The sequence below is a fragment of the Rhamphochromis longiceps genome, linkage group LG22, assembly GCF_057381845.1.
Source record: "Rhamphochromis longiceps isolate RC_006_pf linkage group LG22, R_longiceps_female_GT1.1, whole genome shotgun sequence".
NCBI classification, from domain to species: Eukaryota; Metazoa; Chordata; class Actinopteri; order Cichliformes; family Cichlidae; genus Rhamphochromis; species Rhamphochromis longiceps.
This window is the reverse complement of record NC_140577.1, coordinates 32,482,473-32,495,054: the sequence shown is the minus strand read 5'-3', so window position 1 is coordinate 32,495,054 and position 12,582 is coordinate 32,482,473. Positions and strand designations below refer to the sequence as shown.

At 38.7% G+C, this 12,582-nt stretch overlaps 1 protein-coding gene and 1 long non-coding RNA gene across 3 annotated transcripts; one reads left to right on the top strand and one right to left on the bottom strand.

The window, feature by feature from the left end:
* The first annotated feature begins 1,586 nt into the window (after nt 1-1,586).
* On the top strand, nt 1,587-4,221 carry LOC146644334 (uncharacterized). Of its 2 annotated transcripts, none has more exons than XR_014909391.1 (4): nt 1,587-2,211; nt 2,597-2,775; nt 2,997-3,078; nt 3,603-4,221. XR_014909391.1 is itself a non-coding variant. In XM_085396804.1 (4 exons), exons 1-4 carry the CDS (start codon nt 2,164-2,166, stop codon nt 3,716-3,718), a joined length of 387 nt encoding a protein of 128 aa, XP_085252930.1. In that variant the 5' UTR covers nt 1,591-2,163; the 3' UTR covers nt 3,719-4,221. The 2 variants fall into 2 exon arrangements, 1 of the variants encoding a protein (XP_085252930.1); XM_085396804.1 differs by having other exon boundaries at nt 1,591-2,211; nt 2,635-2,775.
* LOC146644333 (uncharacterized) lies at nt 3,909-5,466 on the bottom strand. Its single transcript, XR_014909393.1, has 2 exons — nt 5,299-5,466; nt 3,909-4,514 (listed from the first exon to the last, which is right to left on the bottom strand). It is a non-coding gene; the product is annotated as an uncharacterized LOC146644333 (long non-coding RNA).
* Between the last annotated feature and the right edge of the window lie 7,116 nt (nt 5,467-12,582).

The following is a 12,582-nucleotide window of genomic DNA, read 5'->3' as shown; positions in this document are numbered from 1 at the left end:
TTAGCTGCTGTTAGCCTCTGTTAGCTACAGTTAGCTGCTGTTAGCCTCTGTTAGCTACTATTAGCCTCTGTTAGCTGCTGTTTGCTAGCATTGGTGAAACTTTCTTTGAAGTGGATCTGATGTTGTAGGACTTAGATACTTTGTGATAAACTCTCACATGATGTTTCTCACAACTGTTTATCAAAGAGAATGTGAATTTTTAGGACATTTGAGCCTAACATTAGCTGGCATGACCTTATCTTATAACCAGCTGTTGCTGTTGTTTAGCCAGCTCATTGTCAGCTGTTCAGATAAGGTAGGTTTGCATGTTTAATATTTGTTTATTTAATCAACCTTTAAGAACAATTTGACCCCATTCCAAAAAAAAGGTGTTACATGTTACATCCATAGCAGATTCCTCTTATCCTACCTGCCATGTACATATAACAAAAATGTGACAAGATGCTAAGACATCGTGACTGGTACATACAACCCATTTATTCTTTTTACTGTACAGGTTTTATATGTTTGTTCCCATGTTTAATGTGAAACACCCTGATCTTTGGTATCTTGTATTTATTTAAATAAATAAACAGTAATAAAAATATTTTTTTAAAGAGAAACTGCTGTGGTTAACTCCTGCTCAACATAAATTTTATTGGTTGAACAAAAACCTTTCCAAATCATTCCAAACCTGAATGTGCCAGCAACACTCAAGTTTATATCTGTGGATGCCACCATACATGATATGCCCTGTTTGTGGTCCAAACAACTGAATAACTGAACATAATGAAAAGGCCAGTGAACACACAAGGCAGGAGAATAAACCATAAACCAAACACCACCAGTCTACCACAGGCCAAAACATTTAAGAAAAGTAACAAAGTATGAAAGAAAAAAAAAATATATATATATATATATATATATATATATATATATATATATATTATGAACTTCAGATTTGGAAAATAATTCTTTCATCACAAACCCCCTCATTCTATTACTCATATGTCAGATGTCACTGTTAAATATCAATTTATGCTGCTTTTTGAAAGCAGCCCTTTGTTCCTGATCAGTTTCGCACTCCCGTGGTTCGTCGTTCCGTTCCCCCCTGTGGCGCTGTCTGTGTTTACGCTGTGCGGCTGTGATAGAGCACACACCACTCCTCAGCCAACAAGTGATTCTCCTCTGTGCAGCATTAATGATAGGGTAGATTTATTTTGGGGGGGGGGGGGGTTCTTGGAGATCTAAAACCAATGCGGGCTCAACATGTGACCATACATCTCTGGGTAATTTTGTATCCAGTGTCTCATGCCTTATTGTGCAGTTTTAATTGGTGGTCTGGAGACACATCCTCGGTCTTCTTTTTTAGCTTATCTTTCGCAATCAAATGAAAAATTAGGATGCGTGAAGACAGTGTGCCTGCCTATGGAACTCCAAAGTGTTCAAAATTAAATAAATAAATAGGTCAAGATGAAATAAATAACTATGTGAATAAATAAGACACAGATATGTAATGTGAGAATGATATTGTGAAATCATGGAACACATTTTGAAAATAATGCTCATTATTGTGAAATATATTACATTCTGCTATATAAATTTACTTATTATTGTGAAATATTATTTCATGGTCATTATTTTTCACAATAACAGAGATTATTCCTGAGGCATTTTATTTATTTCCAGCCGTTTTTATTCCAAAATGACCTTTTTTCAAAGTCAGTCTTTATTTCAAAATCCCGTTTTTCCCGATGGTCTATTTATTTCATAATGCGACTTTTCAGCAGAATGACTTTGTCTGTCAATCAAGAGAGACAGGGCGGAGCCAGTTGTGTGATTGGTTGCTCCTTTACTCAGACATAAGTAATAGCACATGAATTGTCGATTTAGGTTTAATGGTGCAATGCATCTCCTATGCAGCTGGCGGCAGTATGCAGCTCAAAATAAACTTAAGGCACCGACAAATGCAAAACACTGGGCGCGAATAACGTTACAGGTGTATCAATTCTTGTGAAGGGCATGGCTGCAGGAAACAAGTCCGTTTCTGAGTTACTCAGAGAACTTGCTAACCGCTTAGATTGAACGTCTTCACCTCAGTCTGAGTATTGCAGCAGTGTACTGGAGATGAAGTGGTCCCTGGTCCAAGTTCTCATCACAACCGCACAGGGTTAACGTTAGCAAATGCTAACGCTATCACAGCTAGCTCCACTCCACGAAACGCTGTTCAGGGTAAGTAACGATATGTTATTATTGCTTGGTTAGTCTGTCTGTCTGCCAAATATGAGCTTTTTAAACAGTTTAGTCACAGATTTTTTTTAATACTGTTTTTTATCATAGCAAAGAATTCTATAAATTAGGTAAGAGAAAATAATTGTCTTCTGGGTTAATGTCTGTATTACTATTTACATTGTTGTAGGTAATAGTTATTCATGACTGTTTTAAAGTGGCTTATCTTCTGTGCTAATATGGAAGACAAGTAATCTATGTGAAAGAAAAGAAAGCAATTTTAGTTCAACGTAGTGATTTTGTAAGTGGGTATAATTTGAAAATGCTTTTACTAGTATAGTGGATGTTCTTTAAATATTTAACATTTAAAGTGTATGTCACTTTACAGACTCCAACTTCAGTTTTGGTTTGGTCTCACCGTTGTAGGTCATAACACAAACAAGTCGTCAAGTCAAGCAGCTGAGGAAAGGGCTTAAGGAAACCATGGTATGGCCGCTTCTGACAGAAAGATCAGACATCATTCCTCCTTTCTTACCAAGGGAATCAGAGACTGCTCCCTGTTGTGAGGTAAGGTCAGGTCACATCTTTTAACATCTGAATAGTAAAGCTATTTGGTTAATTTATGAAGGATGAACATTAATTGTTGACACAAAACACCAATATACTGTTTTGTATGCTTGGGTTAGTTGAACAGTTGGGTTACATTTAATAAAAATACACCTAATGTTGCTGATGCTCTTAAGACTACAAGATAAGTAAAGCTATAAAATGACTGTGGCCTGCCACAGAAGATGAAGATGAGGAAGAAGAGGAATGCTCTCGAGGATAAATGCAGAGTGGCAGGTTACCTTCGGTCCTTCATTGAAAATGGTAAGTCTGCTGCGATAGGTATTTTGCCATTGGTTTTCTCTGATTATACTTTGGTAAATTACATACAGTCCAGTGATCTTGGGTCATTAACAAAGTACACTATAGTAGAGCTGGGCGATATGAGATTTTTTCATATCACGATATTTATTTTTATTTATTTTTTTATAAAAAGGACAAGAGCGGTGAGGTCTATCGCAATAGTTTAATTTTTCTATTGAGAAAAAGTTATTTCGCAATACATATCGTTATCGTTCTATCGCCCAGCTCTACGCTATAGTATAATTTTGTTTTGTTATTTGCTCCATGCAATACATAAGAGTGGTGGCATTATCAGTTGCACTAGAATTGTATGTAGACTACTTTTAGCTTTGTTAACATAAAAATATCTATAAAAGCTACAACAGCAATTTGAGTGGGGCAAAAATGTCTGGTGCCCTGTATGTAAGTGGTCATCTTTTATGGTAAAAGATTCAAAATAATGAATATAGGATGTCATTATAGTTTAAAACAATCTTCTGTTGCAGCATCTTGTGCACAACAAAAAGCCCTCATCAAGTTTTGGACAGGATGGGAAGTCTTGCCGAGAAATGACTGTGGAAGTGGTCAACAGCAATCTTCCAAAGTCTTCCACCGGTTTTGAAGTACTACGTCTTCCTGCACACTACTGTACCTATGAGTCATTTCTAATGGACATTCAGGTGTGTCTCAACTCTGACTCAGGTTTTGGTCTGGTTTACGATTGATTCCATAACCACATGGTAAAATTAGACCATTTCTTATTTCTTGCATCACATTACTGTACTCAGTGTTCAAAGAAACGGACAATCTAGTGAGTTCTAGTTCTTTTTAATACACTTGACAGTGAAAAATACACACTACAGGTGTGCATTTATGGCTTTTTTAATATAAACTGATGAAGAGTTCAGATATCAAAATCAGTTGTTCACTGTACATTATAAATTACACAATATGTTTTGTTTATACTCGCTACTGATACAAAAAAAATTTCTAGAAAAAATTATTTGAATTAAGATGTTACACTACTGTACTGTGTTCATTGTATTAAATCTGCTCAGAGTTGACATGTACTGTATATCCAACCAAGAAATGAATATCATTAAAGTGACAGCTGTATAAAACAAATCCTGTTTTATAGCCACTCACTGTTTTGTTGAAAATGAAATTGGTTATGCTGTTTTGAGTCAGTATTAGCTACAAAGCTGTAGAAATTAAAAAAAAAAAAAAAAAAAATCCTCCTGACATAGAAACTGATTAAATGTAATAATGTCTTTCTACAAGTGATTCTGAAGTATTGGTAGCACAGCAGGGTCTTGTTCATTCAGTGCATCTGGGAGCTGAATCTCAGGAATGGTGATCTCATTTGATGGGCGGCGATTATGTTGTCCTGTCCAGTCCACACCATAATCCTCATCAACCTGAAAGAGCATGCACATGTTTTAAATCTAAACTGAAGAGGTGTTTCCTGCAGCTGTTCCTAGATGGACTTATTGAGTCTGCCAGGGCCTATGTGAGTTGCTTAGGCATTGGCTACCAACTAATTATTCATTCACCCATTCTAGGTCAGGATTGGTTCTCTTCAGGTATAACAAATTTAACTTTGTTTAAAGTATTGCCATCTATACCTGACAGGTGGGATAAAAAAGAATGGCTTGGGAGACACACAGCAAATCTCAAAGTTTTCCAATTAATGCTGAAAGAACCAAGGATGTAAATGTATTCTTGTTTTAGCTTTGCCGAAGACACCAGAGAAAGTATGATATCTATAATGCTGCTGAAATAGACAAAACCATTTCAATAAACTCGCTATTTAACATCAACCTTGTTATGCATTATCAGAGAACAATCAACTGCAAACAGCAATGAAACATTCAACTATGTACTATTTAAAGCACTAATGACCCTGTTGTCTAACAAGATGTGATAAGTAAGTAGACTGTGGAAAGCTGGTGGGTCTACTCTCTGTGTAAAAGGTTCCTACAGGCTCCACTGACCCCAGTCTCCGAGTTAACAGCTAACACTGCTAAACGTGTCTCAACGCCGAGATGGCGCCGATAGCTTTAGCCGTAGCTGCCCCACTTTAGACAGTAACAAAAAAAAGTAAGCGATAATAATTCATTGTCAAACGTCATAATTAAGGTCAACATCTAAACAATGCTGTGTACAGAATCACACAGGTGCTCAATTACAGCATAAACTTACCTTAGACCTTCCTCCGTCATTTCCCTCCTAATTGTGCTCGGAGACACAGAAAACGTATCGGCAATTACCCCGATGGTTATCCCGGACAGCACTAAAGTCCTGAGTGCTGCACCGGGATTTCTAGACGTGGACGGCCAACATTTGAAGACTGTTCTTCCTCGGCGTATTCCAAACGAACACGGTGCTGAATTGCTCTTAAACCTTCGACAATGCTGTCATCGATGCTAAGATTTTGAAGAGCAATTATCATCCAGACATTTCAGAAACATCATCTAAACGACTCAAAACAGTATCTACAGGTAAATGATCCCTCTCTGATTTGCTTAAATGAGCAGAACTGGCTGAAGTTCACACCAGTCCGCCATCCTCCGTGACTTTTGACCTAGCACGCTGTTGCTAGCTGCAGTAGCCGTCCGCGGAGCCGGTATCCAGGAAAACTAGTCGATGGTAAACGATAAGCCAATAGGTGCAAAGGTCCAGCCCACTTACATTGATTGACAGACAAAGTCATTCTGCTGAAAAGTCGCATTATGAAATAAATAGGCCATCGGGAAAAACGGGATTTTGAAATAAAGACTGACTTTGAAAAAAGGTCATTTTGGACTAAAAACGGCTGGAAATAAATAAAATGCCTCAGGAATAATCTCTGTTATTGTGAAAAATAATGACCATGAAATAATATTTCACAATAATAAGTAAATTTATATAGCAGAATGCAATATATTTCACAATAATGAGCATTGTTTTCAAAATGTGTTCCATGATTTCACAATATCATTCTCACATTACATATCTGTGTCTTATTTATTCACATAGTTATTTATTTCATCTTGACCTATTTATTTATTTAATTTTGAACACTTTGGAGTTCCATACCTGCCGAGAGAAATCTGAAGCACGTCTAAAAACTGAGAGCAGTGTGACCTCAGGAAGAACAAAGAGGATATGTGTGTAACAGCTGTAAACTAGAGGTGGACAGATCAATCCAAATATCGATAATAATGATAGCCATGTTGGTATTAGTATTGGATCAATACTTTTTTCTGTCTATATAAGTTCAGTATGTAGCCCTAAATAAGTTGCCATAAATTAATTATTTTATTGGAGAACAGCACTACTGTAAGCAGAGCAGCAGAACAGCAAAAGCACACATCCATTCATAGATGTGACTTGTTCTTGCATGGAGTCACACATGGGAAATCAACAGTGATAGAGGTCAATCCTGTCATGTGGACTGAAGCACATATTCATAAAGGGCTCAAAACAGAATTGGCTCGTGTATCTCCTGTAAAGCATCTGAAAGTATCAAAGGCAAAAAAACAATCTAGGCCATGGATGTTGAATTATTGATAAAACTGGATGTCATCCTAGATGGAGCTCAGCACAAACAATGATGTTGCGCTAGAAATAAACCAAGTTTCCCACCTTGATGAAAAGAAAAAGTGGGCTTCATCACCTAACTGGGTCTAGCTCAACCCAGCGGTGATTAAAACACACTGAGATGACCTAGATAAGCAGCAATCAAGTCAGGAAGGTGGCGGGGAAGAAGAGTGATGGGGAGTGAGGGAGGGAGAATAGACGACCGTGGGCTTCATTAAGTACACACGTATGCAATTTTCTCAATTAAAGTCTTTCCTCAATCAAACACGGTAATTTAAAGCACCCTGTACAGTCTGTTTTGCATTTGATCCCCTCGACAAAAATGGCTTTTTTTTCTGAGAGGCGCACAGCATTTCTGGGAATTGGCAAAATACTGAACTAATCAGGCTTTTAATTGCATTTGATTGCTATTGTTCTGGGGTTTCTTACGAGGCTTGTTAAAATGCAGTTTGGCTCAGTTTCCCACTGTAGAGAATGTAGAGAAGTGGAATAATTTTGGAGTTTAAAGGCTCCCAGGAGTCTTTAAATACAGAAGCTTCACAGCATCATTAAATGCTATAGGCGGGGATCTCTCTGTAGGAAACAGTTAACAGTGAATACAATGTGTGTAAGCTTCACTCTTATGTTTGAAAACCATCACAATGCAAAACAGCACAACGTTAATCAGAAAGCCTCCAATAAACAAAAAAAAATAAACATATTCAACTGCATATGTGATATAATTTAACAGGTTATCAAGCTGTGTACAATTTGCACTAATTACGTTTCAATTTTCCTTCCCAGCCAGGGATTTAGGAGCCAGTATTAAAATAAAATATTACATACACACATAAAATATCTTCAACTTCTTTTAAAAATCAGGTTCCTGAATAAGACTGGACCCTATTCTAGGGCGAGAGGTGTCCTACACCCTGCATAGGTCACCAGTTCATCAACAGATAACCACAGAAAGAACAGATAAACCACTCATCTACTACCAGTTTTAGACCACCAGTCCCTCAGTCTGTGGACACTTCCCACAGTGTCCCACAGAGCCACTGCAGGGGGGGAAATCATGGAGTGAAACTTAGCTGAGGAGGTAAGATAAACAAGAGCTTGCTGATATTCCATTAAAATCCAACTGAGGTCACTTTTGTTATGTTCATGATATGAATAGTGGGGACAAAGTCTGACCTAGATTCATGTGAATGGACTGATTTTTGAAATTTAAATGGGCATGTCACCAGTGTACATAGGCTGTATACAAAAGACAGACCCCCACGTCATTCCCCAATCATGTTTTGAAACCTTGAGCTGAGCATTTTGGCCGCCCAAAATGATCTGAGTAATCTGAAAAAGGTAAAAAAAAAAAAAAAAACTAGGCTTAGCTCTGACTCAGAAAATAGCCAACCGTATTATTATACAGTCTGAACTTATCATTCATAAAGCATACCCCATTTTACTATCACCTTTGACTCTAATGGGGACTGTGATTTACAAAATGATTGAGCAAAACTTGAGAATGGCAAGTAAGACCATGAACCCGCCAGAAAAGTGTACACTGAGGCCACAGATCAAGTTAGCAGCAGGATAACACTCAGCAGGCTAGCTTCTGCACTTTCTGCACTTTTCAGACCCAGAAGCAACATCCATCTTTTTACAGATGGATGTTTTATGCCAGCCAAATTGTCCTACAAAGATACTTGACTCATAACCAGCTAATGGCTCCATCATGTACACAAGCTAGCAGCAAACTGTGCTTGGAGCTAGCATTGCTCACCCTCTGCTAGCAGTGCTAGGTCATAGTGCAGTCAGGTTGAAAAGCAGCCATATTACGCTGCTTCTAACAAAGCTGCAAAGAGAAGTGCAAAAATTGGGGCCTTCAAATTAACACGATAACTGTAAAGATGCTGTAATGCTCCTTATGAGGAAAACTTCACCGTCATTTGATCCAGTGTAATAAATACTGATAATAGCAGTCTTGAGTTCTTATAGGTTAAGATGTGGGCTACATGTAGACATGCTTTGTTTTGAGCAATATTCTAAAAGATTTAGTCTACAGGATAATTTTTTTTTTTTAAACTTATGGTATTTTTTCCTACAAATAAACACCTTTTTACAGCCAGGAAAGAAACTTTATCGTGAATTTATGCTCCAGCCTCTCTCTCTCTATCCTGCTATTTCTGTCCAAAAAGAAAAAAAAAAATCAGGCTAAGTGTGGAAGCAGCTAACCACTGACTTGTGAAAGACTTGTTCATTCAGCTATGCAAGAAGCTTTTCCAGTCAAAGTGTTTTAATTCAGCTCTGGCTGAGGACAGACCCTTGGCTTCTGGCTGGCTGGCAATGAATATACCACATCCAGCAACCCGAGTTATTTCTTAATGTTTTCTGTTTATTTCCTGTGAGAATGCAGCCTTTTCTAGGCTGCATAGACATATTCTTTGTCGTTTTAAGGGCGCTCTGTCCTAACCTCCTCTCCACTTCTTTTGTCTGTTCAGCCTTGTCTGTGCTGTTCATGGCTTTTGAACACTAAATCCAGTGTCTCACCTCCTCTCTTTACAATTGAAATGCTCCTACATTTTGACCTCTTTCACCTTCTTCAACCAGAGCTCAAAAGTCAATTATTTTCAAGCGTCCTCTTATGTTCAGCTTTATTACTACATCGAGGTCATATGGGGGAGGTTAAGGAAAATGTCATAAACATTCCTCGGCAGGCATTTCAGATTTGCCTGGGCTGATTTTCTGTTTCTGGAAGCACTGCTGTGGATACAGACAGGGCACCTAATCCAGAGCAAAAACACACTTTTCTATTGAAGGCCCTGTGAAGCTGACAAAAGCTGATAATACGGCATCAACACTCCTTCCTTTGGTTTGGGGCTTAAGCATGTTGAAGACTCCTGGGAGCTGAGGCACAAAGCAGCCATGCCTCGGAGACCTTCGCTTAATCCAGTTCTGAAAAACAACAGTAAGTGTGCTCCACCCAGTGTTGATGAAAGGAACTGCAAGTGAAGAGATACACGGCAAGGTGCACTAATCTGTTTTTATATCAACAAAGGGTCACATGTAAGGTCAACTGACCCAGTCTCATCAGTGTTGTATGAGCACCAGAGGCTTTTAAACACGTTACACTCTACTTCTTCAGCCCAAGCAGCAGCTAGCTGACATTTCTCCCTCAGAACCACAAATTTACAGCTGTGGTTAGAAGTTTAAACCCACTCATCATGGGCATGAATGCCACGGTAATTTGGTATTTTAATGCTTTGGTTGAAATGTGGAACGATTGCTCAGCATAGATCTTTTATAACTTTAAAAAGACAAGAACTAGGTGCACAAGTTTGAATTTATTTTGATTTTCTTTAATCCACACAAAGTGAAATTTATACATACAAATTTATAAATACATACACTCACGTAAATCTTTTAATAAGGTTCTACAATGACTGAACTTGAAAAGGCCAGAACTATTAACTTCTTACTACAAATGGTAAATTCTCTTTGCCTCTGTGAAGAGGATCTGACGGCTCTAACTGGATTAATACTGAGAACAGTAGCTTAGGGAGGAACTAAGGAGGAGAATTAGAGATTTAAACAAGTTTAGAGGGTCTGTTTCAGACATTTTTAAACAACTACAGAGTAAGATTATCAGATCAAATAACTGTATGCAAGCAAAAGTTCTATCTGGCCTCAGAATCCATAGAGGACTAAGGTGAGGCGTTCGAATCTAAGAACACTATCAGCTGTCAAGCATGGTGGTGGCAGTACCATGCTCTGGGTCTGTTTTGCTGCGAGTGGTAGAGGTACATCAAACAAAGGGGATGAAATAATGGAGGCCGACTACCTCCAAATTGGACACACTCTGCTTCTGCTAGCTTTTACTGTTCTTTCAGGTTTGGGGGATCAAGAACCAGAAGGCTTCAGAGGGGCTTTTAATTCATTCAGGGGTCCTAGTGGAACCCTTTCGAGGGTGGAGGTGTTACGCCCCTCTGCAGCGGCAGTGCAAGAGTGTCCAGCTGTTGCTAACTGACCACACCTAGTCAGGTGTGGGTAAAGGCACACCTGAGACAGGCTTTCAGGGAGGCTCACTAGTCTTTGCCTTGGTGTACCAGGTATTTCAGCCCACTTGCTATGTAATTTAAGATAAAACATCTTGGCGTTGACATTCTGGTGTTCGTCTCCATATTTATGTTGTGGCTTTTGAGCCGGGACCTCGTGTGGATTAGAGAAAATCAAAATAAAGTCAAATTTGTGGACCCAAGTCTTCATTTTTAAAATGAGCAAAGATGTATGCTGTACAATTGTTCCACTCTGGAAAAAGAACTGATCACAGAAATTGTTAAAAGCTCTAAATTACTTTCACTCCGATGCCCATGTGGGGTGTATATCAACTTTTGGCCTCAACTGTACATTCTGGGTTAGAGAAATTAATCCAGAAATACGTTAAATCTGCATTCTACCTAAAGGGTGCCAGATGGAGATCTATGGTTGCTAAAAAAACCTCCAGTCCTGTACAAGTTTATGGGAAATTGGCTTTCCAACTTTATCTCTGTAAACATTATTCTGCTGAGCTTCGGGGCTCAGTCATTCGTTTGAAGGAATATTGAATGAAAATAAAGTCTGTTTAGTAAATGTAGGTCATACCATGTTTCATATTCTGTGCTATGAAATCATTCGCTTATTGGCTAATAAGTCATTGTCAATCACAAGTCACAAACCAAAGACTGTACGGTTGCCACGGTGCTACAAATGGGTTACTTTGTAGATAGCTCTTACCACCTTGTGAAACATGGAGTAATCTCTTTACACCATCACCTTAGGCCTCAGTTGCACAGGTTTATAGATGTGTCAGGAACACCATGGGAAGGTCCTGGAAAGATCCCCGTTCTCCACCAGTTAGAGACTGGTTGCTGGCTGTCACTGAAATCTGTTACAAAGAGGATGCTACACCAAAAACCTTGTGACTGCTTTGGTCAATAGCAAATTGAGGCGCTTGATGACCTGTCTGCATATACTCACTAACAAAGAGGGAGAGAAACTTAAAGTACAAAACAGGAAACTTATTTTGACTTCAAAATCAAATTATGCCTTACAGCAGAAACCAGTTTCAAAAGGGGCAACTTTTACTTGGAAGGCAAATGGTCACTATAGACTGTGTACGTAGCACTTTTCAGGTTCACTACCACTTTGCAATTATTTAGTGTTTGCAGACATCTTCCACTCAATCCAGGCGTGACCTTTTCAACCAATTTCTCCCAGCAACCACTCGAAAACTCGCAGAAATCGAGGAATATTCATGTTTTCTTAGCAACTGGTGGTTGCAAACCGGTTCCTAGGCTTGTGTGACTCCGTCACTCACACTTAAATCAAATAGACAAACCCACACACAGACTGGCAGTTTTAAAATGTTTATTAAAAAATAAAATAGAAAAAAAATATTTACATAAAAATGTCAAAAAGAACAAAAAGAAAAAGAAAAAAAGAAAAGCTGGGCAGTGGTTCCCTCTGGCCACTGGTGTCCATTTCGAGGGTCACTGCTCACATGAATCAGCCAGGACACTGAGGGGCTGCCATCTTTCTCTGAACAGCAGCCACCAGTTTAAAATCCCTCATTGTATTGCAATGAAGAGGGGGGGTGTTAATATTACATTGCATCTACATGTACATGTGTATGGCAAAATCTCAGCGGTCCAAGTCAAGTATCCAACTCTCCTCGCTTCCTTTTCCGCCTCACTTTTAAAACCATCGGGAGAAGTCAGGACAATGTGGAAGAGCGCAACTGAAGCTTTGACCTAATTGTTTTGACCCTCTGGTGAGGAAAAAGGAACAAAGGAAAGTAGACGGGGTGAGTTGGCTACACCGGACCGCTGAGATGCACAATTCTTTATTCCATAGACTTCCTTGGATACTGCATGTCAGTCTTTGCTGTTA

Bases quoted from the DNA above. Each gene is read 5' to 3' on its own strand.
- LOC146644334 (XM_085396804.1), top strand. From the start codon at position 2,164: ATGCTAACGCTATCACAGCTAGCTCCACTCCACGAAACGCTGTTCAGG. The intron at 2,212-2,634 runs GTAAGTAACGAT...TCACCGTTGTAG, and splicing joins TCCACGAAACGCTGTTCAGG to GTCATAACACAAACAAGTCG. The intron at 2,776-2,996 runs GTAAGGTCAGGT...GGCCTGCCACAG, and splicing joins AGACTGCTCCCTGTTGTGAG to AAGATGAAGATGAGGAAGAA.